Source organism: Dermacentor variabilis, chromosome 4 (assembly GCF_050947875.1).
Source record: "Dermacentor variabilis isolate Ectoservices chromosome 4, ASM5094787v1, whole genome shotgun sequence".
Classification (NCBI taxonomy): Eukaryota; Metazoa; Arthropoda; class Arachnida; order Ixodida; family Ixodidae; genus Dermacentor; species Dermacentor variabilis.
The window spans coordinates 234263754-234291685 of NC_134571.1; the positions used below are offsets into that span (position 1 = coordinate 234263754).

Sequence of the window (27932 nt, forward strand, 5' to 3'; positions counted from 1 at the left end):
TTTATTGGGCGACCACGTTTCGCTGCCTAACAAGTGTTATCGCACAGTGCAGGACGCGCCTGCATGCACTGGAAGTTTCTTTAATGTTATCGATGGTTCCATCTGCTGTCGTCACCGAACCTTGTGTAATCTGATTTCATGTATGTGTGATGTGAACCCGCCGTGGTTGCTCAGTGGTTATGGTGTTCGGCTGCTGAGCATGAGGTCGTGGGATCGAATGCCGGCCACGGCGGCCGCATTTCGATGGGGGCGAAATGCGAAAACATCCGTGTACTGTACTTAGATTTAGGTGCACATTAAAGAACCCCGGGTGGTCAAAATTTTCGGAGTCCTCCACTACGGCGTGCCTCATAATCAGAAAGTGGTTTTGGCACGTAAAACCCCATAATTAATTTTTTTTTATGCGTGATGCGAGTGGTGTAGAACTTTCCGGACATGCGGGCACCAGCGATTACTCTGAAACCTTTGATGGCTGATGTATAGAAGCAGACTTGCTTGATCCGTTGATCAAATTTTCGCTGACCGCCGACTGTGTTTGCTGCTATGATTCTTTGAGTGCAGCCCGCTTTTGAGGACACAGGTTCGCCCAATATAACGCTAGTTTCATCAATCACAGTTTTCCTGCCTTATCACCGTCGCTACTACGTGACATCTGGTGTAGGTGCTAGTGTGTTCCTGTACCAAGTGCCCCCGCAAAGCCGCGATCCAAGCCCAAAATGCGAGGAGAACACCAATGTCGCCAAGGACCAGCGAGCTAGTCATAAACAGCAAGGACTGCTACCGGAATACGGACGTCTTCCTGGAAAGACCAGAGGGATCAAGCCCAAGTCAACAAACACAATGGCTTCCCCAGCATCACCCATTCTGCTGCAACAACCTCGGGACCCACCAACCTTCCATCTTGACTGAAGATCCAGAAACCTGCCTGGGGACTTGTGAAAGAATCGCCACATTCAACGCTGGAACTTTTACGATAAGCTGTGGCATGTATACTTCGCCTTAGAAGACGCTGCCAGAATGTAGTTCGAAAACTGAGAATCGACCCTGACATCATGGGACCTGTTCTACAATGACTTCTTGCAGACCTTTACCAGTGTCGTGTGCAAAGAAAAGGCCGAAGCTCTGCGAGAAGCCTGAGTGCACCTTCCCGAACGAGAGCATCGCAATCTTCACGGAGGAGATGTCTTGCCTGTTTAGACATGCCGATCCCGATATGTCAGAAGAGAAAAAAGTTCGCTTCTTGATAAGGGGTGTCGAGCAAGAGCTCTTTGCCGGATTGATACGCAACCCGCCCAAGACAGTTGCTGAATTTGCTTCTGAGGCTACAGCCATCAAGAAAGTGCCCGAAATTAGGAACAGGCAGTCCAACCGACGCACGCTCCCAACAAACTGCGCCGAAGTTCAACCAGTGGGCACCGACGATCTGCGTGAGACCATCAGAGCAGTCGTGTAAAAGGGGCTTCAGAGGATGTTCCCAAGATTGCAGCCTCAAGTAGCATCCATTGGCAACGTCGTTTGAGAGGACATTTCCCCCAATCGCACCAGCATCAGCCAGAAGCGATGACCTATGCCGTCGTTGCCTGCCGCCAGACTTCCCCTATGCATCCACAACAGGGCCCCCACCACCATCATTGCTGCTGCCACCCCGCCCACTTGTCGGCCAGCGAAGCGCAGCGAGGAAGACAGACATATGACGTGCGCCCGACCACCGCCTGCTCTGCTACCACTGTGGAGAAGCTGGCCATGTGTACCGCCGATGCCCATACCGTGACTTGGGACTTTGAGGATTGGTCGTCAACGCCCTGCGTCCACAGCTAGGGGAGTGCCCTTGTGACATTGCCGACTACCTCGCTGCCACTCAGTGAAGTTCTCAACGACCGTCCCACTTGCCGTCATCAGGCCACTACCTGTCGCCGCAACGACAACCATACACTGGTCTAGCCCAGGGCTGGTCTGTGAGCCCATATTCAGAAAACTAAAAGCAGCAACCAATGGAGGTGCGGTTGCTATTCGTTGAATTGATGAAGATCCTTCACTGCCGCCAAAGACACTGAAAATCCTGTTTTGACGACATATTACAAGACTCCGCCATCCTGACGAAGTGTGAAAGCAAAGAATGCGCTGATGAAAGACGACCTGACGACGCCACGTCCCAGCCACAGGTCAGTGTGACGCAGCCGTGATCAGACTCCAAGACCTAACTGTAACACACGACAAAGAATCACCGACCTCGACGTGCTTCTCGACGGCCACGCAGTCACCACCTTAGTGGACACATTAGCTGACTACTCCTTGATGAGTGGACCTCTTGCTGCCCAGTTGAAGAAAGCTGACACTGCATGGGAAGGCCCTCAAATCCGGACAGCTGGAGGACACCTGATAACACCGACTGGAATCTGCACGGCCAAAATTACATTGGTGACCGCACCTACCCTGTCACCTTCATTATCCTTCGACAGTGTTCACGAGACGTAATTCTCGGCATGGACTTCCTGAACCAACACAGAGCAGTCATTGACCTGAAGTTGATAACGCTATCCAAAGATAAAGTGCTACCGCTGGAAAGGTCTCATAGTCACCATGCCTTGAGTCTGGTCGAAAATCAACTCAGTAACCCGCGCCGCTCCAGCATTGTCATTTCCGTCGGCACCGAAACACCTGCAGATGTAGAAGGCGTCATTGAGGGTGACTAAAGTCTACTGCTCGACCGTGAAATTTGCGTCGCAAGAGGGATCGCTCGACTGCACGGAGGAAAAACCAAAGTGTTGCTGATGAACTTCAGCCAGGAGTTCAAGCACATCAACAAGGGCACGACGATCGCTTACATCAAGGAAAATCTGAAAACCAGCAATGCGTTTGTCCTCACGGATTCTGCAGCACCTACCTCGATGACCATAGTTCCCGAATCAGACTTCGACACAAATCCAAGTCACCCCATGAGTAAGCAGCAACAGCTTAGAAGTGTTCTCCGATGACACAAAGGCTGCTTATCGATGTCATCGAGGATTTGACAAACACCATTTGCAAAGCATGGCATAATAAGCGAAAAGCCTCTCTTGTCAGCGGAACCAAGTGTATATTCACAACACCGGGCTGCTGACCTACAAGAAGTGCACCAAAATCTCTTGGCATGTGGCTACTTCAAGACACCACTTGGAATCCCTCCTAATCCAAATGACAGATAGCACCCTTAACCGGAATGACAGAACCCTCCCCCCGTCTACACGCACTGCCTACCTCTTATTTTAAAGCCATATAAACATTGTATCGCACATCCTTGATTTCATTGTCAACAAGGCTCCCGTCAGGGGAGCCGAAACGTCTTTTCTTGTATTCTATCACTAGTCGGTGCCTTTCTTTTTACCCTTCTTTGTCACACTGCATTTCACGAGAAAACCCTATGTCCACCAGCCTTGCCGGCATCCTTCTCCAAGGTGTCAAGGTGCTCCACGTAGTGCAGCGGAAGATTCCTCGCGAAATTGAAGCCCTGGAGGGACTGAATCATCTGCCGGGCCTCCTGTGAGGATAATGTTGAGGCAGCCTGCCCTACCACGCCCTCGCTGCTGTTGCCACCGTCGCTATCCAATGCAAGCACATTCGCGACGATCGCCTCATCGGTTAGAAGCACTTAGTACTTAGTTTCCAAATCTATAGCTGTGCACTTTCTTTGCACTGGCAACATCGTGCATTTCCGATTATTAGCGGGCGGTTCAGTCATCTTCCGTTTTGGTGGCGAGTCAAAAGACGCTGAGAAACCACATGGCCAGGAACGATTTCGACGCAAAAGACGAACACGGATGATTACGCTGTATGCAGAACTGCGCTGAATGAGGAGCCAGCGAGCAAGATGCAAGAAGAGCAGTTGGCGTGCTCCATTCATGTTTCGGAGGGTGGTGCGGCATAAAGATACGGGCGCAGCCGATTCGTGTTCGGAGCGATGGAAGGGCGATGGGAGAGAGGCACGCGGAGAAGGCTGGAAAATGAGCACTCTGCAGCCGTTCGAGCAGCGGGCCATTGTGCAGCGGCTCGAATTTCTCGTTTTCTTTTTTTCTTTTCTAGAATTTTGCGTTTCACTGTTTCACTACCTTTTGTTTTAGACAGCAAGCAGCCAGACTTCATCGTTATAACCGATAATGTGGCACCTGGGCATTCTAGTAAATAGGTTATTTTACCATGCAAAACACACAAAAGTTGAAGGTGCAGCAGCTTCTCATTGTTATAACCGATACAGTCAATGACTGAATTTTCGGACATGCCCGATATTTCGGACATCTTCGCGGCACCGCCACGAGCCCCATAGAATCAATGTATAAGGACATCTGAAGTTTCGGACGCTCGAACCCCCCGCCGTCCAATTTTCCGGACTTTTTGACGGACGGAAGGTCTTTTGGCTCCTCGTGCAGCGCCCTTGCAAAGGAAATCCACTTGCAGCCGAAGCATATCACCACTTTGAACCACAACTAGCCGAATCTAGCCGTCACACACCGATTTGGTCTGGCCACGCTGGCTATGTTCATCGCCGCACTTCCGCCTCCGGCGGAGTTTCCAGAGCGGCGCCATTTTTTTTGTTTGTTTGCGCAGGCCACGTTTTGGCTAGCATGGTATGTGGTTGTGCTGTTGTTTCAAGTGTGCTCTGCGACGCTAGGCCTAGGTGCTTCGACGCTCGTCAGCGAACTCCACTGTTCGCAACTTGAGGATTTCGCTTGCGTTCGATGGCGCCCACTCCGTCTTCGTCGTCCTCGCCGATGGCAGCGAAGCGCGGAAAGCAGTACCGTCGGACGACGTGATCAACGACCTCCGCTCTGCTGGGGTTTCCATACCCACGGAAATAACTTTTGAACAGTTTGTTGACGCTGACTACGAGCTCGACTTCCGTGCAGAACTGACTGATGAGGAAATAATCCGTCAGGTTGTGGGGGATTCAGAAGACTCCGATGTTGAAAATGAGGAGCCAATGCCTGCGCCACCTACAAGCGCCGAGTTGACGCGAGCACTGTTGACTCTTTCATCTGTGTACAGTGCTGACATGACCCTTGCTCAGATCGAGGTGAATATGATCGCATGCAACCGGAACGCCCTCAGAACAACAATCAACAAGTTCTTCAAGCCATTGCAGCAATAACACCGGCTGCCCGACGATGCACATGTACATAATAAACCGGCAGTCGGCTGCATACAGAGTTTTTGAACGCCTCTTTTTATAGCCACTTCACTGATGCTGTGGCAGGGTTTTGGAAGCCTGTTACTTCACCCTTTACCTCTAGATCTGAGAAAAAAAGAAAAAGGGTGCATTTTTTTGCATGCATTCATTTTTTCGGACTGCCTGAATTTTCGGACGTTTTTACGTTCCCTAGGGGGTCCGAAAAATCGGTCGTTGACTGTATATGTTACGGGGATGTTGGGAGTATAGAAAGACTATATTTACAATATATATACAGGATGAGTCAGACTAGTTAAGATGGCTGACCACCAACAACATGCAGTAGCCAGCGTCTTCGATCTTCTTCCGCTCTCTTCATTCATCCTTCCGTAACAGGACCGCTGGGTGGTGAAGCACCGTCTCAGCGCACGGTAGGCAAAGAATTGCGAGCGAAAAATGGCTTCAGCCACGAAACGTTCACAACGTCAACAGGCTGAGGATGCATCGAACTGTAGCCATGAAATCTCGTAATTTGCAACGTTAACTTGGCATAGGACTTGATAAGGCCCTGTATAGTGAGAGAGAAGATTCTGGAAGAGGCCAACCTGACGACATGGTGACCAAAGTAGCACCCAAGCACCTGGTGTGAACTTAACATTGCGATGGCACCGGTCATAATGCTCTTTTTATGTATGCTGTGAGGCTAATAAACGAGATTGGGCGACTTGACATGCCATGTGAGCGCGATCGATAACTTCACGAGCGTACTCAGTTGCAACACGTGGCACAGAAGGGAAAATGTCAAACCAATGTGGGGTCGCGACCATACAAGAGATGAAAGGGTGAATATCCTGCGGTGTCATGTCAGGACGAGTTATACGCGAATGTGACGCAGGCTAGCATGGCGTCTCAGTCGCGGTGATCGTTGGAGACATGCATCATGAAGTGAGCACAAGTGCGGTGGGACAGTGCTCGGAGCATTGGCGAGTTGAGGCAGTTCTATTTGAACAGCGCCGGTTGCGCAGTCGATGAGAGCAGAATGAGTTGATAAAAAGTCCCATCCAAGGATAACGTCGGGAGGGCAGTTGTCGATCACAGCAAAGAGAACAGAAGTAGGGCGGCTGGCTATACTTAAATGTGCAGTACACCTTCCATGAGCAACCAGCACGCCGCCGTCGGCCACACAAAGCACTTGGGCAGCTGCTGGGATGAGGACCTTTTTCAAACGTCTACGTAGGCTAGCACTCATCACAGACATGTGGGCTCCAGTGTTGACCAGTGCTTGGACAGGTACGCCGTCTGTTTTAACGTCTGTTACACTTCTCCTTGCGGGCACAGACAGAGGATTTGCTGCAGTAGTAGGCAATGCAGCACCACCTCTGAGGGCTGCATTTCTTAGTTTTCCGAAAGGGTGCGGCCAAAAGCCACAGGGGACGAAAGGTGACGTGGCTGCGGCGAACGGGAAGATGGACGAGGTGTTTGCGGTGAACAAGACCGGTGTCTGCACGGCAATGGTGGGCGACTGTACCACGTGTTCCTAGCAGAGTTGTCAACACAGTTAGACTTGGCAGTAGGCAAAACATTGCAGGCGTTTCCATCAAAACAGCTCAGATTGGTCGGTGTGCGAGGTGTTGAGGACCGCGAGTTGTGACAATATTGGGCGACATGACCAATGCGGCGACAGGTGAAACATATTGGCTGGTCATCCGCAGTTCTCCACTCAGTCGGGTTGCGGTAACGAGGAGAGATGCGTCGGGGTAGAGCAAAAATAGTAGAAGAGCGTTTGTTAGCTCTGGGATTGGCAACAGCACAGACAAAATGTAAACCAATGTTTTGAAGTTCCTGGCAAACGATAGCTTGTACGAGAGGAACGGAAAAGTGGTAGCATCAGGGCTACCATACAGAGAACTGCGTGCGCCATTGCATCCAGTTCACGTCGAACGATTCTCACCACGTCCTCTGATGACGTATGGTGCTGTGCAGGTTGAGCTTCACATGTCAACGTTGCGTAGTATGGTGGTAAGTCTGGTGAATGGGTGCAGGATGTGTCAGCTTTTAGCCTGCTTGAATTGTTCGCGCTCTTTAATGATAGCATCAACCGTAGAGCAGCTTTTGCACATGAGCAGATAAAAAGCATCATCAGCAACGCCCTTAAGCACGTGCCCGACCTTTTCAGCTTCTGTCATGTCGCGATCGGCTTTACGACCAAGTGCCAGCACGTCCTGGATGTACGAAGCATAGGACTCCGTGGGGGATTGGGCACGGGAGGCCGGTTCCTGCTTTGCGGCAATCTTATGGCCGGCTGGTTTGCCAAACAACTCTGTCAACTTCTCTTTGCATTGATCCCAACTGGTTAGCTCCTCTTCGTGGTTTTCGTACCACACCTTTGCCGTGCCTCGTAGGTAGAACAGGTTAGCTAGCATAAGCGTAGGGTCCCATCTATTCATTCCATTCATGCGTTCGTACATAGCCACCCACTCTTCAATGTTTGTGCCATCGGTCCCGCGGAAAGTTCCAGGATCCTTGGGTTGCATAACCACAACGGAAGGTGACAGCAACGTAGGTGGCGACGGGGACATTGGAGGCGGCAACGACGTTGATCCCACATGCTCACCGTCATTCATGGTGCAAATGGTGATGTGACATCCACTGCAGAGCTCCGTTTCTAGCCGTGGTACCCAGCACCTCCACCAATATGTTACGGGGGTCTTGGGAGTATAGAAAGGCTATATTTACAATATATATACAAGATGAGTCAGAGTAGTTAAGATGGCTGACCACCAAGAACACGCAGCAGCCAGCGTCTCCGATCTTCTTCTTCTCTCTTCTTTCATCCTTCCATAACAATATTGTTAAAACTGGTATCATTATAAGTGGGTTCGGCTGTAGAAGGATTTCTCTCACTGAAGTTTGCAATCTTCTCATTTGATACAAAATTGCTTGGTACACCATACTTGCTTATTTGCACTCTTTGTTAGTTCCACATCATTTTTCTTTGTCGATACAGTTGCCAACCGTTTATTTTGGCCTCATGGGGACTGCGGAAATGTCCGAATAAACAGGTGTCTGAAAAAATAGTTAAAAAAAAAAAAAAAAACATGAAACCCTTTATTTCTGCACACTTATTAGGGCTCGGCAGTAGGCTTGAAAAAATGGTGAATGTGCCGTTGCACGCTGTTGCGTTTACATGCAATCAGATAAGCCTGAATCTTGGAGAGGGTTGTACGGTCACTATAGGCAGCTGAAAGCAGTCTCTGCTTGTACACGCTCCGCATGCGACGGCAGCGTAGCACATAGTGCGTCATCTTTCGACTCAGAGCCATCGTCCGGCGGTGCAGCAGAAACCTGATGAATGATCTCGCCGTCGTCAAGTTCTGCATGTGTCAGTACAGCAGTGTCAGCATCTGCGAAACTGTCAAATGAGATGGTATCCGGAATCGCAATTCTTGGCAGAACATTTTCGGCGTCAGTAGGAAGCACATCGGAAGGCGACAAATCCTAGGCCTCCTAGCTTGCTGCTGGCATTCCCCAGCACAGTCAGCGCAGGCACTGTCGGCAGAATGAGACACTTGACGCAATGTTTCCGTATGCCGCATTTAAATCGCCGCAACCTCGACACAGCACACAAAGCAAACATTACTGCGCCGTCACGCTGACGCCAGTCGCACAAATGAAAAACGTCGCCTACTCGCAGCGTTGTGCATGAAGAAACAAACAAATCAGCTGCTGGGTTGTCTTGATATGGCTTACTAAGCCGATGCCGGAACTGCTGTAGCCACGAACCAGGCAGGAACGATGATGATGAGCAGGGATTTGCAGTAGCTCCACTTCATGGGGCAGCAAGGAAGCTCCGTTCAAAATGTTGTTCAGCAAGTCGAACTATGTACCGGTCAGAGTCAGTGCATGGTGCTCTCGATCGAGTTGGCTCAAGGAGTGTCTGAAAAACCAGACGAGAGGTTGCAAGGTGTCCGAACTTTCGCCAGTTGTTATACAACTGGCGAAATGGTCTATGGCAAGAATGGCGGTGCCGCGAAGTAGACCGAATAATCGAGCATGTCCGAACTTTTGGAGTCCGAAAAATCAGTCGGCGACGGTATTTATTATGCCATGTATAGTTTGGTAGGTAGCTCACCTCCATGCAAATTATGCAATAAAGCTTAATTTCTTCAATTTCTGGAAAGTTATTTACTCTGCAAGAAAACTGGATGTATATTTAGAGGGTGTCTGCCAACCGGGAAAACAGGGAATTCTCAGGGATTTTAAGTAGTCTGGAAAAACTCAGGGAAAACTCAGGGAATTTGTGCCTCTATCAGGGAAAATTAGCTCTAATTTTATTGAAAGGGTTGAAAGTCGCGGTATTGCTGGCTCGAGCAAGACAGGAACCGTAATGAATAGTCTCTGATGCCCTGTCGGTGGTTGGAGGAGCTGCCAGTGTACAATCAACGACCGACTTTCCGGATTCCCGATAATTTGGATGGCTTCGCGGCACTACCACATACACCATAGAGTCAATGTATCAGAACGTCTGAAATTTCGGACGCAAGAACTCTTCGCCGTTATATTTTCCGGATGTTTTGCCGTGACCACAAGTCCGAAACTGCATTAGTCAAAGCCACCACTGCTGCAATTTTGATTACCTCGCCCCCTGAAAGCGGCGCTCTCGCACGCAGATCCGCTGCCAGCCGCTGCCAGCCTAACGGCAGCGCTAGGCCTAGCTGCTTCGACGTTCGCTATGAAACTTCTTGCCGTTGGGTGGCGTGTTTTTTATTGAAAGAATTCACTGCTGTCAGCAATGGCACGGACTCCGCCCTTGCGGTCCTCGCGATATACTTAGAAGATTGGGAAGCACGATGCGTTGCATAATGCCGGTTGCCGAAAGTCAGCTTCGCCTCCGTACGGAAATGTTACTTGGTGAAGCATATGCAAAAATATTGCAGTGAAGCGTACACACTATGTATGCTTCACTTCAAACGGGACACAGTATGTGTTCCTTAATTATATACACGTGCACCCCGTATTTCCTGTCACAGTATGAGCATTGATATGCCTAATATGTGTACCGACAGGCCTTCAGAGTGTTTTCGAATGTGCCTGTGGCGGCTTGAGCCCTTAAGGGCAGTAAATGACATGCATTTATTTTTTTCCAACTGGCCGATTTTTTTGGACGTTTTCGCGGCCCCTAAGGAGTTCGAAAACTAGGACGACTGCCTACCATCCACAGGCAAATGACCTGACGAAGTGGCTGAACAAGATTCTCACCCACCTGCTAACAATGTATGTTGACGTCGAACACAAGACTTGGGATGCCGTCCTGCCATACGTAACCTTCGCTTACAACATAGCAGTGCAAGATACAACACATATCACGTTGTTCAAGATGGTTTACGGAAGGAACCCAACGAAGACTCTTGGCGCCATGATGCCACACGTCGCCGAAGAAAATGTCCACGTTGCCGTCTATTTCCAGCGCGCCGAGGAAGCCAGGCAGCCCGCCTGCCTGCGCATAAAGAACCATCAGAGGACCGACAGCTGACACTACAATCTATGGCGACTTTACATGGAAGAAACTATTTCGACTCTTTATTTTGTACCCTACAAGATCAGTCGATGTATTTGCCCACTGGACTATGAGGTCATGCCAGTGGGCATTTCGCAATCACAGCGGCACTGCATACGATTTGAAGTGGTCCACGTGGTGCGTCCTAAGCCTGTTTACGCCCGCTGACGAACTTCATTATTTTATTGTTTCCTTATACAGGTGTTCTTGTTTATCACTTTAGTTTGTATGCAGCATCGGGATGATGCTCTTTAAGAAGAGGGTATTCTTACATGTACTTGTTTATCCGGTGACCACGTTGAAACCCCTAAAAATGTTATCGCTCAGCACGGGACACATCTGCATGTATTGCAAGTTTCTCGAATGTTATTGCTGGTTCTATCCGCTCTCTGTTGTAACCGAACCTTGTGTAATCTGATTTCATGTATATGCGATGCAAATGGTGTAGAAATTCTAAGACACGCGGGCACGGTATAAAAGCCGACGTGTTTGATCCGCTGTCCAGATTTTCACCCATCGCCGATTGTGCTCGCTGCTATCGTTCTTCTTTGAGTGTAGCTTGCTTTTGAGGGCACAGGTTTGCCCAATAAAACACTAGTTTCGTCAAACACAGTTATACTGCCTTCACCGTAACTACTATGTGACATTATTAGACTATGGTGGCACCGCATATGGTTCAGCTAGAAAGTCTTACATCTGACGACTTGATCCAGTTCATAACCTTGGACTACGACTGGCAAGTGGTGCTTACAGAACATCACCTGTCCATAGTTTATACATTGACTGTAATGAGCGTCCTTTACAGCAGTGCAGAGCGCTTTTTTTTCCTACATACTCAGACTCCAGTCCTCACCACAAAACATATGTTACATCATCGTCACGCAGTGCAACTCGCGCTTACTTTACACAAATAAACGGAACATGATTAGACCTCTTCTTCTTTGGTGTGAGAAATACTGTTGTGATTATGAAATTCCTCGTGAGCTCCTTCAGGTTGCTAAAGGTTACAAGAATTACCTCCATGGTGCTTATTCATACAGTTATTTCATTGGGCATTGCTGCCTCTAAAGAAATGTGACAGCCCACACGAACTCATCATACAAGATTTTTGTGCTCTTCAAGACAAATATCAAAATTACATGGAATTTCACATTGATGGCTCTAAGCAAAAGAATATGCAAGTGTTGTGGCTGTGACAAAATACTGGGAAACAATATTCGATTACCACAGCATGCCTCTGTATACACAGCCAAAGTCTACGCAACTATGGACTGTAGTTCAAAAGATTATCGCTGACAACCACGAAAACGCAGTCATATACACCGATTCATTAAGCATACTTAAAGCCCTACACGTGAAATCCGAATGTGAACCCCTGTTAGGGGATACAGTGGAACCCCGCTTCTGCGACGACCCGGGTTTTACGATGGATTAGCGCAGATCCGGTGAAGTCCCCATAGAAGCAATGCATTAAAAACCCCGGTTATCCGACGCCATTTTACGCCTGACCTGCGTTATATGACGACCCTCGCGAAGCGTGGGACGGAACGGCGGACGAAAGAAAAGTGCCGCGGGTCTCTTTCCTTGCTCCATCTCTCCGCATGCGGAGCGCTTGGCACCGCTCGACCGGTTCGCTCCGGCATAGCTTTCTCCCCTGCCTCATCTCATTGTTCATTTCTATTTCCCCCACCAGCAGCCGCCCACGACGCTTGCTGTGCTGAAATAGCTCCTTCTCCACATTCACGTTCTCCCTCTCTCCTTGGCGGCGTCGCCTCTAGTTGCGTTGGGGAAGCGTTCCTCTCCTTCTAGTTTCCCAGCAGAAGATCGCCGACAAGGTAGCACGGAGGGGCCTAGGTTTATCGGAAGTGTTCTTTGTCGTAATCCTAGCGACGAGCGTTCAGCGGAAGTTTTGAGCTGTGTGAAGCAACGCCACTCACAATGTCCCAAAAGCAGACAGTTCTGTAGCTCTGCGATAAGCTGAATATTATCAAGGAAGCAGAAAAGCGGCATGGAGCCACGAAAGCCAGCATTGCCCAGGACCTTAAGATACCCGAATCTTCGCTTAAGATGATCCTGGCAAACAAAGCAGTGATATTGCAGAATGCCAACAAGTTCGGGCTCAAGCAGAAAGCGGCAAAAGAAGGACAGCATAAGAAGTTTGAAAAAGTTCTCGTCAAGTGGCTGCATCAAACACGGAGCTCTGCGATCAACGTTGATGGCGCCATTCTAAAAAAAAAGGTGGACACTGTGGCATTGCGTCTGGGCATTAACAACTTTCAGGCATCAAACGGGTGGCTGGATCATTTTAAAAAACGAAACAGGATTATGTGCAGCTGCTCCTGTGGAGAAAGTACGTCCGTGGACATTTCGGCGGTAAACGAGTGGATGGAGTCGCTGATTGCTACATACAAGTCCTGCAAAGTTTTCAACGCCGATGAGAGCGGTTTTTTTCACCATAAGCAGCCCAAGCAAATCCTTGTGTTTAAGAGTGACCGCTGTCCTGGTGGCAAACGTAGTAAAGAGCATGTGATGGCACTATTCTGTGCTAACGAAGACTGTTCTGAGAGGCTGCCTGTGTTCGTTGTTGGAAAGTTTGCAACGCCACGGTGCTTTAAGAACTTGAAGATGCTGCCATGCAGCTACAACTTCAACAAAAAGGCGTGGATGACGTCTTCGCTCTTCAGCAATTTTTTGCAGCAGCTGGATAACAAAATGGGTGCCAAGGTGAGGAAAATATTGCTTTTCGTGGACCACGCACCATGCCACCCACCCGATACGTTCAACCTGAGGAACATAAAGGTTTTTTTTCCACACAACTGCACAATCCGGCTGCAGCCACTGGGTACCGGCATTATTAAGTGCGTCAAGCAAGGGTATTGGAAGAGGTTAGTGCAGCGTCGGCTGGTGGCTATAGAGCGCAGCGAGTCGGAAAGAAAGATCACTGTTATCGATGCCATTCATTTTATTGCCAGTTCGTGGAATGCAGTGTCGTGAAGCACAATCGCTAACTCGTTCAAGCAGTGTGGCTTTAAACGAGACTGCCTCCTCTGCTGGGGACGCAACAACCTCGTTGCCGCTCGAGGTCAATGAAGGCTTCGCTGACAACGATTTCGGGGGTTTAAACCTCACCAAGACCTTCGCCGAGCACATGAAGGCCGACGACAACGTTGCGATCTGCGGTGAGGTGTCGCTGGTTGACGCCATCGAGGAGGCTTTGCCTAGTGCCAACAACGCTGCGACATCGGGTGAGGACGATGATGACGCCACAGATGCTGTGACTGTGCCTACCATGTTCGCCGAGGTGCTGGAGCACATAGACGGCATCCAGAACTTCATCTGCTCACGTGCTGCCACAGAGGACCTCCTTTTGGACGTTGCCCGATTCGAGCGAAAGCTTTTAGTTCACGGATCAAGCAAGGTCCAAAAGAAACTTACCGACTTTTTTTTAAAGTTCGCGCCGGCTGGCGGGAATCGCGGCAGTGGGCAGTGGACTGCCGTAAAGGTTGGTTTAAATAAAGCAGGATTGGTACCTGTACTGGAGCAATAATTCTTACCACATTTACTTTTTTGGTAATTTGGATTTCCAAGCCCTGCAGAGTATGTTAGTAGTTTACATTGAAGTTTTTCGTAAATCTGTCCCGCAAAATAAGTCATTCTTTTGATAGGCATAATTTATGTTTGTATTTTACGACACCTGCATTTTACGACGCTTTTTCGCGGTCCCGAGAAAGTTGTATAATCGGGGTTCCACTGTATTTTAAATGTGGTAACGTTAAACAAATACGGCAGATCAATTAGGTTTTGCTGGGTACCAAGCCAGATTGGGATGCTGGATAATGGAGCAGGGGATAATGGAGCAGTGGCAGCATACAAAGACATAGCAAACACAACATTTCCATATGAAGATAGTATCAGTGCGATTCGGAAGGCCTTGAGGTAAAAATGACAGCACAAAGGGGACCATTGTCTAAGCAACTAGCTACATCTTACTAAACCCATAATTGGCAAGTGGAAGTTGTGCAGTCAGCAGCAACGGTTCTATGAGGTGATCTTGTATCGACTTCGTATTGGACACACACATCTTACACATGATTATCTCCTTCGAAATTATCTCCTCCTGTTGTTATAAGATTCGTGGATGTGGTTGATAATTGAGGCAAGAGTGAAGCAGGCGAGCAGCGCGTAGCATCCATCTCATTGTCATCCAAAGAAATGCGTTATCTTGACGGCACACTGATGTGCTCTATGGATAAATGTGCCCTGTTTTCTGCTCATAAGTTTGCTGGACGTTGTGCTTTGGGGTTCTATTTTCAAGTCTTTTGCCTGAAGGCGCTAAACAGACCCAAATTCCAATCTTATAGTCGTATCCCAGACTACTCCAGCCCTGTTCCCTAACATTGCATGCACGGTACAACATTTTCAAATTAGCTCGCAGCACTCGGAACAAATAAATAGAGAAAAAGTGTTCGTGAAAATGCTTTACTGGAATACAAAACTGTGTAGAACTTAATGGCGAGTATATATTGAGAAAATGTAATGGTCTGGATACTGTGTTGATTATCTCAACCATTTTGCTGCAGGCCATGCGTCAGTGGTGGGAGATGAAGGCAAATCATTTTGATGTGATCCTCTTTTTCAAGGTGAGTCTTCCATTCCTTTGTCAACCTTGGTGCATTTAATTTGGTGGGAAAGCATTAATGATAGGTGGCATGGGACTTGTGTGCTTCAATAAATGAGTCTCCCGATTAGCACAACTCTTCCAATGTGTGCTATCGCGAAATGAAAAAAAAAAAAGAAAGAATGGTACTAGCTTGACAGTTTACAGTTCCTGTTTTTGTGGTTCCAATCATGCTGTCAGTCAAGGACATTCCACTAACTGTTGGAAAAGAGGCCAGGGCTGTGACACAACCACAGGAAACAGAGGGCACGGCGAGACCATCGCAGATGCAGCCGTGAGCCGCCTTATGTTTTTTGTACAGGTCACACTGACCACTTCAATCCTGTGCGCACCATCAGTCAACTCATCTTGCAGTCTTGATGACGGAATCCTTCTGGTCGACCACGTGGCTGCCGATATTAACCGAGGCTTGGTCACGCAGTCTGCTCATCAGCCCCGACCTACAGCGCCACCACTGACAGTACAAATACTCGGGCAACTCAAGCACACCTTCAGAGGGCACGGCGAGACCATCGCAGATGCAGCCGTGAACCGCCTTATGTTCTTTCTACAGGTCACGCTGACCGCTTCAATCCTGTGCGCACCATCAGTCAACTCATCTTGCAGTCTTGATGACGGAATCCTTCTTGTCGACCACGTGGCTGCCGATATCAACCGAGGCTTGGTCACGCAGTCTGCTCATCAGCCCCGACCTACAGCGCCACCACTGACAGTACAAATACTCGGGCAACTCAAGCACACCTTCAGAGGGCACGGCAAGACCATCGCAGATGCAGCCGTGAACCGCCTTATGTTCTTTCTACAGGTCACGCTGACCGCTTCAATCCTGTGCGCACCATCAGTCAACTCATCTTGCAGTCTTGATGACGGAATCCTTCTTGTCGACCACGTGGCTGCCGATATCAACCGAGGCTTGGTCACGCAGTCTGCTCATCAGCCCCGACCTACAGCGCCACCACTGACAGTACAAATACCCAGGCAACTCAAGCACACCTTCAGAGGGCACGGCGAGACCATCGCAGATGCAGCCATGAACCGCCTTATGTTCTTTGTACAGGTTCGTCCTCATTATTCCTGTCGTTGCTTTCGTAGTGATGATAGGTGTATTATCATCCTGCCGTGCCCTCAACAGTGCATTTCTTTACTTGATGATGCATGGAGTGTGCTTTTGCTGTTGCTTGCTGGTGATATTGAGCAAAATCCCGGAGCTTCTAGGGATGAAATTAAGCTTCTTCTTTCCGATATGTCCTCATCCTTACAAGCATCTATTAATAACCTAGCTACGTCGCATTCCGATCTCGAAAAATCTATGAGCGCCCGTTTCAATGAATTAAATGATACGCTAAAAGTGCTCGCTTAGCATACTGAAGCAATCAGCCAATTGCAATCTGAAGTTGCTTCTCTTAAGAAGGTGATTAATGCGGAACAAAAGAAATTGGACGATTTTGAAGACAGAAGTCGGCGCCGCAATTTAGTTGTTTTTGGCCTTTCTGAATCTGATCATGAAAATCCGAGCACTTTAAAGCACGCAATTACTGAAGACCTAATCCGCGTAAAGCTGGGATTATCGGTCAGTACCGTAGAAAGGGTGCATAGAATAGGAAAAAAACGGCCTGATAAACATAGACCAGTCATAATGAACTTCTTTGATTACAATGAGAAATTCCGCGTCCTACACCCATCATTCAAACTGAAAGGCTCAACCATTTCTGTTAGCCACGACTTTTGTGTGGCTACCTTAAAGAAACGTTCTAAACTATGGCAACATGGCAAACAGTTTAAAGCTAAAGGCCACAAAGTTTCTCTGGACTATGAGCGACTTCGGGTAGACAATAGCGTTTACGTTTGGGATGAGGCCACCTCGCGGCCAGTTATGCTACCTCAAATTAATTTCCATAGAATTGGTCCTTGATTGCAAACAGAGACGCTCAGTTTTATCTTGCTTAATGCAAGAAGTCTTGCCAACAAGTCAACCCAGTTAGAAGATATCCTCATCCTCTATGACCCACACATTTTGGCAGTCACAGAAACTTGGTTGACACCGGAGATAAATGACTCCGAAATAATTCCCCCATCCCACAAAATAATTAGACATGACCGTACTGGGCGTGGAGGGGGTGTTGCCTTGATCACAAAAAGGGAGATAAGTTGTGTCCAGCTTCCAAACATACCACAGCATGAAAGCATTTGGTGTGACGTTAAATATCGAGATTTTTCTATTTTAGTCGGTGTCGTGTACAGGCCTCCCAAATGCACAGTGTCATTCGTGGAATCCCTTGCTGTCTACCTAGAGCGCATGCTCCGACCTAATCATAAATTTCTGATGGCCGGTGACTTCAATCTACCTTGCGTTGATTGGGAACAGTTATCAATCTCAGGCTCTCATGATGCTGACAGTGCACACGTTCTTCTTGATTCTATGTTCTTTCATGATCTTAAACAGGTTGTACTACATCCCACACGTGTCACAGAACTCACCCAATCAATTCTTGATCTTGTTTTTATCACAGGCTTGTCGGACAACCCTACTGTTGTCTTAACTGAAGGTATAGCTGACCACAAACTTGTACATGTGGACTTAGAAATACAAAAAAAAACAACCAAGTTACACCCATCACGCAGTCCTTTCTAGATTTTTCATCGGCACATGACGAATCCGTCTTGGATTGGTTACACCTTTCCCTCGATGAATTCAAATGTGGTGATGACGTCATGCTTCTCTGGGACAAGTTTAACTCTGTTGTTAAGTATTGTATTGATAAATTCGTACCGACGCGTAGAAAGAAAACTAAACGTCATAATGCATGGATCACTCGTGAAATAATTCTTCTCAAACGTAGAATAAAGCGCAAATGCAAATATAAGCTTCCTCAGAGTACCGAACTCCGCTCTTTAAGGGATGCTTTACTCGTCAAGCTTCGCGACGCCCGTGACAAATTTCATAATCAGACTATGATTACATTCCTAAAAAGCTCCCCAGACAAGTTTTGGCGTTTCCTGTCTGACTCTAATTGTAGTGTTCAGCAGCTGAGAATAAACAACAGCGTAAGTTCTAATCTTAATGATATCGTCAATGAATTCAATGACATTTTATAAAGCATTCACTCCACCTTCAGTTCTCAGCACCCATGATAAGTCGTATACGCTATCTACATCTCAATCAATTCCTGACCTTTCAATTAGTCGTGAAGGAATTCTTACTATGTTGCTTTGATATTGACGTAAAAAAATCGCCTGGCCGATGGTTTGCCTAACAACTTCGACGCTACTCAGAACTAACTTCTGAATTTCTATACATTATCTTTAATGCATCTCTTAAACAGAGCTCTGTACCGAAAGACTGGCTCACGGCCAAAGTAATACCAGTGTTTAAATCTGGTGATAAACTTACTCCTAACAATTATAGACCTATTTCCCTCATAAGCACATGTTGTAAGCTCTTGGAGCGTATTATCGCTAATCACATATCTAACCATTTGGAAGCGAATAAATTTTTTGTTGATTTTCAGCATGGCTTTCGTAGAAAGTTTTCAACCTCAACTCAATTGTTATCCATTGTACATGACTTTGCCAGTGCCATTGATGACAGCCTGCAGATTGACGCTATATTCCTAGACTTGTCAAAGGCATTTGACCGTGTGCCACATGCAAATCTAATTGAAATTCTTAAATCACTTGGGTTACCTGAAAATATAGTACATTGGATTCAAGCTTATTTGGCGAATCGTGTTCAATTTGTGGAAATCGATAGTGTGAAATCTAATAGCCTGCCTGTTTTATCCGGTGTACCACAGGGGTCAGTGTTGGGACCCCTGCTGTTCCTTATCTACGTAAATGATATTGCTAAAAATTTGGATCCTAATGTCAAGGTGAAATTGTTTGCTGATGATTGTGTCATTTATTCTACTGTAAGGAGTTCCTCATGCCAGGATACACTTAACAACAGTCTTTGTAAACTCGCAGGCTGGTGCGACGATAGAGGAATGCAAATAAATTTTTCCAAAACAGTGTCAATGACAATAACATTGAAACGAAAACCACTACTTTATACTTACCACATTGGCAATCGGAACCTTGAATCAATTACTTCTGTTAAATATTTAGGCATAACAATTAAAAGCAACCTTATATGGGACACCCATATTAACAACATGTGCAACAAAGCTTTCAAAAAACTTTGCTTTCTACGTAGAAAGCTAAAAAAGTCCCCTTCATCTGTCAAGCTACAGGCTTATCGTTCCCTCGTACGCCCAATCCTAGAGTATACTTCCATAGTGTGGGACCTGTTCATTAAAAAGGAAATTGACAAACTTGAACGAATTCAGCGCCTGGCTGCACGGTTTATTTGCTCTGATTACAAAACATCTTCATCAGTTTCTGGCATGTTAGGCCAACTTGGACTGGATCCGCTCCACGTGCGGCGCAAAATGGCCAGGTTGAAATTTTTTCACTCGTTGTATCATAATGAAACTGGTTTAGCAAATGCCACGTATATTACCCATGCTCCACAAAGGTCGTCGCGTATTTTTCATTCTAAAGTAGTTCAGTCATGCTTTGCTCAAACTAAAATCTTTCAGAAATCATTTTTTCCACTTACGAGCGAAGAATGGAATCATTTGCCGGAATGTGTTGTTGCATGCACTTCTTATGTTTCATTTGAAAATATGTTGACAAAGCATCTTTTGTAAACCTTCTCCTGCTTGGGCAGCATTGCTGCCTGCAGTATTGTGTAAATAAATAAATAAATAATTTAAAAAAAAATTTTTAAGGGATGCTTGTAGAATGGAAAGTTGGGGGAGTTCGTACAGATTCATTTCCTGATAGAATTGAGCATGCACAGGTGACCAGTACCACAAAAAAAGGAAGACACGGACAGATGTGCTCATAAATTGTGCACGCTGACTGCTACAAGAGCTTGTTTCAAAAATAGTGGGTGTAAGAATTCTAAGGGCAGTGTGCAGGCTTACACTGTCCTAGTAGAAAAACGTATGTATTCACTTTTTCTGTCAATTGGCAAACATTGTCTTGGAGTGAACGGTTTGACAAAAGCATGTCTGCTCGAAATTAATCATAGTCAAAGGTAAAAATGTAGGTTAAACTCAAATGTGTTGTATATTTATTATCTAGTCACATGTTGGAAAATTTTCTTTCTGGCTATTTATAAAGGGTAATTCCTCAAGAGATTGAGCATACATGTTCGCTTGATATTTCTCTTTTCTCTCAGTTTTTTTTATGTTATGTAGTTATATTCAAACTGCTCGAAACTGAAAATCTGATTCCCCAAAAGTGCTCCCAGCTTGCAAAAAAAGAAATTCATATATATTTTTAGAATAAAAACAGGAACACCGCAGCACAGGACGAGTGAGTAAAGAGCACAGGACAGAGCAAGGGCATATATATTTTAAGGTGATGCTGTGGGCGTCCTGCTCCTGCTAACTGAAATATTTTCTCACTTAACGGTCGAATGCTCTGACAGCCCGAGATGTGTTTAGTTTTCCTATTGCGTGGTTCTTTAACAGGGTGGCGGGAAACCGAAACGAAATCGAGCCAGTGGGCGACGCCAGATGCCGCCTGCTGCAAGAAACAGTGGCACGTTTGGATTATTGCCTACTAAGAGTGTGCAGTACCCTACCAATGGCACTATTGGCGGCGAGGAGTTACGGAGTCACCATCTGTCGGAAGTGCCTCCCTTGCATAGTATGAGGGATCACGCGGCGTGCTCCTCATAGGTTTTGCTTACGGCGCTCAATAAAAACACCACGCGGCAGCCTTCCTTGACATTTATGCACTTACTCTCAAAACGAAGGAAATTTTTGACTGTCGATGTAATAATCTTGGGCAAACTGAAAGCACAGAATCGTTTAGACGCTATCTCTTTACCGAATACGTACAGTGAACGCCACTGCACGCGGTTGCTGCAATGGAGTCTCCCAAACCGGCTTCTAGCGTGAAAGGTAGGCAAACGCTGAAAGTAAACTATGTGAAGTATTTTCTTATAGTGGGCTGTCTGTATAACCAAATGGGGCATAACAGAATAGAGCCTCAATCCAGCGATCGCACGGGTTCGCAGCGACCGACTGCGCGTCGGCATGCATGTCTGCGCACAGTGGTTTACTTTCGCTGTGAACGCCTTTTTGCACCATCCCGTGAGCTTTAGGCCGCAGCATGTGTGCGTTTGACAGCACACTACCAACCGTTGTTGTGTGGACGCTATCGGAACTGTTAAAAAATAATTCCGTTATAGAGACTTCGATGCCTAGCTACGGCAACTGTGATGTGCCGTCGCGACGATTCAATCTTTTTTTGTTTTCTAAATTCTTGGACATTTCAATATTATTTCTCAAGTTGCATCGCACTGTATGTTCATCGGTCTTCAAAGCGTGCGATTTCCCTCTGCTTGATTATTGTAATCCGGTGCATTAATTAATAACACAAACATGACCATATGCCATGCCTTTCTTTAATGTGCGTCTTACCGCTCCCTTTCCGTTCCAGTGAACTTGCCAGTATCTAGCATCAACAAGTTCATAGACCAAACCGTCGTGACATTAGCTGGGCAGCGGGCGCGGGCGAGCGTCTCAGTGCGCGTTTTCTGCTACTGACTGAACATCGCGCAGTCCCGGCGTGTAGCAGAAATGTTCCTCGCGTCTGTGCTTGCTGTATACCCGAGTTGTAGCCGATGGTTGTCTGCCGGTTCTAAGTTTCACAAGCCAAGCTTCATGCAGCTCCTTGCCCTGTGGTTACATGTGAATAAGGCTGACGCCGGGCTCCGTTGCATGCGTCTGGCACTGCGGCACCGAGCAGTAGCCCACCATGCTGCACGCCTCCAATGGCAGCCGCTACCTATTATAGTGCTTTCAAATGTTGTCAAGCAGACATCCAAGGCGGTAAAGCCTCACCACGACGCGACCGCTGTGTCCACGTGATCCCTCGTGCCACGTCACGCCGACAGCGGCGCTAGCTTTTCCAGTGGTCGAGCTCGCCGCCAATACACCACGTTCTGTAAAACAGATAGGTGAAGGTACTTATGGCAACAGGGTTCGCGGCGATAGCAGTGACGACCTGGCCAGAGATGTGCTGGTACCGGAATAAGAGACTATGTGCTGTTTTTGCGTGAGACGGGTGACTGTATACTGCTCTCGATCGCGTGCACCTTGCCGGAAAATGTATACAGTGCAATCCATTTATAACGATACTACCTATAATGATATATCGCTTATAACGATGGGTCCATATGGGAGTGTCATTTTATGCATTAGGTCTATGGGGAAAAAAAAAACTTTTACAGCCGAAGCCCGCGGTAACGAAATCGTGAGGGAACGAAATTCTCGCCGCAACAACATATTTTCAGATCCCCGGCGAACAGCCATAGGAGTCAATGCATTTCCTATCTCGCAACAACGAAACTTTTTTCTATAGCAATCTCTCATTAAAGAAATTTTCTGAAACGACAGTCCGCAAATTATCTACTCACGTAACACTAATTGTGTCCGGAAACTGCTCAAATGCATTCGTTGCGCGCTTAAACTGCATTAACTACTCCCGCAGCCCACTTGCGTGGCCGCCGCCATCACTGTTTACAATAAAAAAAAAGCCTCACACCACCGCATGACAGGCGACAGTGATGATGATGATGGTGGTCGTTTGCCTGTCGCAACGGGTGACTGCGCAGCATGGAGGAAGAAAACTCAGGAAAGGCCTTGACGTTTTCTTCCTCCATGCTGCGCAGTGTCCAGGCCAAAAATGCAATTATTAGTATTTAAATGATACAAATAAAAAAAGACCAGAACCATAGGCGATCTCACAGTGAGCACATTTTATTTAATCCTGTGTGCCATCACAGCAAGGGCTAAATGCGAAGCAAAACGCCTGGGTGCGTGGCAGCCAAATCGACATCTACTACACGTGGAGGCTCCGATAACCCGGACGACGCTTTATCAGTGGGCTTTGTATACCGCCGTACATGGTCGTGTGCTCAGTGTCGTTTGTTCTAGAGTGCGTCATTTGTGTGTCTATGTGCCAATCGGACCATTTGCTTTGACAGCCTGCTAAGATGCCGCCTCCAGCCAAGAAGAGGAAAGTTTTGACACTGCAGGAAAAGGGTGCAATTATTGCCCAAGCTGAAAAGGGCAGGAAGAAAATGGATATCACCGAAGAATTTGGAATTGCGTGCAGTTCGATATCTACGATTCTGAAAAACAAGGCCTCCATTCTCTGCGTGCTCGGAATTGGTGTGAGTGCGAAGAACAAAACGGTGAGTGCTGCGGCATTTCGAGACATAGACAAGGCTGTGTTTGCATGGTTTTGTGAACAGCGTGCCAACAAAGTGCCGCTGTCTGGCAGGGTTCTTCAGTAGAAGGTGCTGGACTTTGCGTGCATTCTCGGGCACGCTGATCTTAAGGCTAGCCCTGGCTGGTTGAGCCGTTTCAAAGCCCGCCACGACATAGCGGCCAAAGTCATTTCCGGGGAGGCAGCAGTCGTCGACCCTGTGACAACGTCGTCGTGGCTGCTGACCAACAGAGAAGTATTGGACCAGTACACGCCCTCGGATATTTATAACGCAGATGAGACGGCCTTATTCTACGAGATGCTGCCATTGAAGACCCTGGACCTAAAAGGCCAGAAATGCTGCGGAGGGAAACACAGCAAGCGGCGTGTCACAATTTTGTTGTGCACTAACATGGACGGCACAGATAAACGGCCACTGCTTGTAATCGGCAGAAGCCCTGCTGCTTCAAAGGAAATCGTCGGCTGCCCGTACAATACACCGTGAACCTGAAGGCATGGATGACGCGGGCCATATTTGGCAGCTGGCTCGAGGCCTTCGATACGGACATGCGGAAGGCAGGCAGATCGGTCTGCCTTTTTTTGGACAATTGCAGTGCCCATCATGTCGATAACGTGAAACTGGGAAATGTGCGCGTGGTTTTTTTTCCACCAAACTGCACTTCCGTGCTGCAGCCGTTTGATCAAGGCATCATTCGTAGCGTCAAGTGCGCCTACAGGGAGAGGCTCATTCAGCGTCTGCTGCTGAACCTCCAGCTGAAGTGTGCCACCGTAGTGGACATGTTCATGGCGCTTGAGATGGTGGGCGCCGCATGGGTTGCAACATCACCAGCCGTGATAGCTAATTGTTTTAAACATGCCGGCTTCATTGCCACTCGGCAAGCATCATGCGCCTGAAGATTCGCCTGAAGGTGCACTCGATGACAGTGCTGATGGCGCAGTGCTGCCTTCGCTGGCCCATGCATGGGATGAACTTTCTGCCATGACAGATGGTCTTCCGGATGGCCTCAGCATCGATGAGTTCGTTCGTGTGGATGAAGGGGTTGTCGTGCATGAAGAGATGACTGATGAGGTCATCGTAAGTAGCGTGTGCCAAGGTGCCGACGACGCCGACGACCACCAGACACCTAATCGTGAGAAGACTGCGAACCCGCGGGATGTGTTGAATGCCTTCGATGTAATTTGTTCATTTTTCGGTGAGCATGATGACGACGTGGCAATGGACCACTTTTTGCAGTGCGAGTTGAGAGCAGTAAAATTGCTGCAAGGCTCGGCAAAGTAAGCTGACCGACTTTTGGCAATAATTTTTTTTTTTGCTAGCCAATTCCCTTCCCTGTCTTTTCTGCCTCATTCTTGCACTAACGAAATTCCCGCAAAAGCCAAATGTTTTGCTTTCCCCGGTGATTTTGTTATTGCGGGTTTCGACTGTATAACTATACGTTATTCACCGTATATTGGATATAACGATCAAAATTATGCCGTCTGGATGGCGTTTTCCTTGCTAAATAATCGTAACATTTGCGACAACACGGCGTTCGTGTCGTCCACTTCTCTACTCTTGTGTCCTGTCTGCATGCCTCACTTCTATTTTGCATAATGTAACATTTGCGTTGCTTAGTTCCCTGAAACGAACAATGTCGAGACGAGGCGATGTTTACCTCCATAAGTTCGTATCTGCCGCCATTACCGCGCAGTGCGTCCTGCCCCGCCCGAGCACTGGAGAGTAGCTGAGTAGGTGCAGCGCGCCACAAGATGGCGCTAGCTGCTTCATGCACGTCGGCCACAGTCGCTGCGAAAGAGAAAGAAAGGCGACAAGCAAAGCGGCATGGTGGCGCCCGTACCGCACTGAGTCTCTCTCTCTCGCGCGATAGCAGGCTGACGCCACCGAAGCAGCGTGCAACCAGCGGTACAACCCAGTGACCCAGTTCGAAGATGGCACCGACAAAGCGCAAAGCTGTGTCGCTTCACACGAAGATCGATATTCTGCAGGACTCTCGATGCGGCTTCAAGGTGAGTGCCCTCATGAAGCAGTTTGAGCTCGCCCAGTCGACGATATCACCCATCTTGAAAACCGGGAGCCCCGTGATTGTGAAGGCAGGAGCTATCAGCGGCCATGCCGATCAGCGGAAAAGGGTCAGAGACCCTTTGTACGCCGATGTTGAAGAGGCGCTTTACCAGTGGTTCATCACACTCGCGCGTATAATGTGCCTATTAGTGGGCCAATACTTGCCACCAAAGCAAAAAACTTAGGGTGACCGTGTTGCTGTGTGTTAGCATGGACAGGAGCCATCGTCTCAAGCCTTTCATGATCGGGTGATCAAAGAATCCAATATGCTTTAAGAATCAGCACATCCTCATCCGGTATCGCAGTAATAAGAAGGCGTGGATGAACCGCGACCTATTCGAAGAACGGCTGCTCTAGTTCAACAGTATAATTGAAGGCCAAGGAAGAAAAGTAGTCTTGCTTCTTGACAACTGTAGCGCACACAGCGCTAACCCGAAACTAACATCTGTCGAATTGGTGTTTCTGCCTCCGAATACTAAGGCAGGCCTGCAGCCATTGGACGCTAGCGTGATCGCCAACTTTAAAGTCCTGTGTTGGCAGCGCATGCTGGAGTGGCTAATTTTAGCCATTGACCGCGCAGCTCCTGGCACATCTGGTCATGTAGACAGGCCCCTTGACCTGAAGATCAGCTTTCTGAAAGCTGTGCGCTTCATTTATGGTGCATGGTATGAAGTGAAGCAGTCAACCATATCCAACTACTTCAAAAAGGCTGGCTTTGTGCGTCAGGATGAACTTCCCCAACCCACTGAGACCAACCTGGTGGAAGCCGCTGACATAACCGAGCTCTGGGAGCTCGTTTCTACTGGTGACACAGGTGGTGTGTCGATGGAGTAGTTTTTGGCTGCAGACAGTGCTGCCTCGTTCTGCAGAGATCACCAACGAGGCGATCGCCGAAGATGTGCTGTCTTGACAGGCGGCAAAGTTGTGCGATGGTGGCGACGGCAGCAGCGACAGTAACAACGAGATTGACAGTGGCTCCTTGACCCTGACCTCGATGTCCACGTAAAGTGCACTGTCGTCGATCGACTCTTTAATTGATTTTATGCATGCTAAAGGATTGCTGTCGGTGTTCACGCAGCAGCTGGAATCCATGCACACCGCAGTTGTGAAGCTGAAGCTGCCATAAAAGCAAGTGCAGATTTCGGACTATTTTGGCACACCTAACCCTTGACACAGTCATTGGCGCTGGAAATAAAGTTTGTTTTTCACAGCCTACTTTCTACATCATCTATTTAGAGCAAGTAGCGAATTCGAGTTCGGAGCTGCAAAGGTATGTACCGCGTTTCTTATTTTATTTTTATTTTTTGATAACTGCAGTCCAGATATAGCGATCATCTGTTATAACTCATATTTTTCGTCTCTCAATATCGTTATAAGTGGACTGCACTGTATGATCGAAGTGTGCAGCAGGGAACAGCGCCACGTTTTGGTTATCGCCTATTAAAAGCATGCGCTACGCTTCCGACGGCACCATGCGCTGTTAAACAGATGGATGAAAATACTTATCGCATTAGGATTGGCGGTGTAGTTGTGAATGCCGCGTTCAGTGACCTTGAAGAAGATTTACTGGTACCGAAATGAGAAACTGAGTGCGTGCCGACGCTTTGTTCAAGTGGTTCTGTGAGGTGTGAGCCCAGAATGTGCCCGGGAGTGGTCCGATTCTGCAAGCAAAGGCCAGGTCATTTGCCAACTTGTTGGGCCACGATAGTTTCAACTCAATAAATGGGTGGATTCAGTGATTTAAGGACCGGCACGGAATAAGCTGCTGTGTTATCTCTGGGGAGAGCGCACAAGTAGACGATTCTGCTGTTCAGGCCTGGCTCATAATAAACATTGAGACCATGCTGGCGAAGTACGCTGAGCGGGACATCTATAATGCTGATGAGGCTGGCATGTTTTACAATTTACAACCGCAATTTTACAAACCGCACACTTGCGCTGTCCCACGAACGCTGCTCTGGTAGAAAGGCTTCGAAGGAGCGGTTTACCGTACTCTTCTGCGCCAATATGTATGGAAGCGACAAGAGGCGCATATTTGTGATCGGAAGGTCGGCATGGCCGCGCTGTTTCAAAAAAAGAGAGTGCCTGCCAATTACTTATAAGGCCATCAGAAAGTCATGGATGACACGGGAGCTATTTGCAACTTGGCTTCAAAAATTTGATGACGACATGGTGTCAGAAAAGCGACAAGTTGTCCTAGTTCTTG

The 27932-nt window shown here is 47.7% G+C and overlaps 1 protein-coding gene across 1 annotated transcript in view; it reads left to right on the forward strand.

Moving 5' to 3' along the window:
- The window catches only part of LOC142580213 (DNA mismatch repair protein Msh6-like), a 745039-nt gene that overhangs the window by 215744 nt on the left and 501363 nt on the right, over window positions 1-27932 (forward strand). The window contains exon 9 of the mRNA XM_075691108.1: window positions 15278-15337. Coding sequence (XP_075547223.1) covers window positions 15278-15337 — 60 coding nt within the window. The remainder of the gene's footprint in view (window positions 1-15277; window positions 15338-27932) is intronic.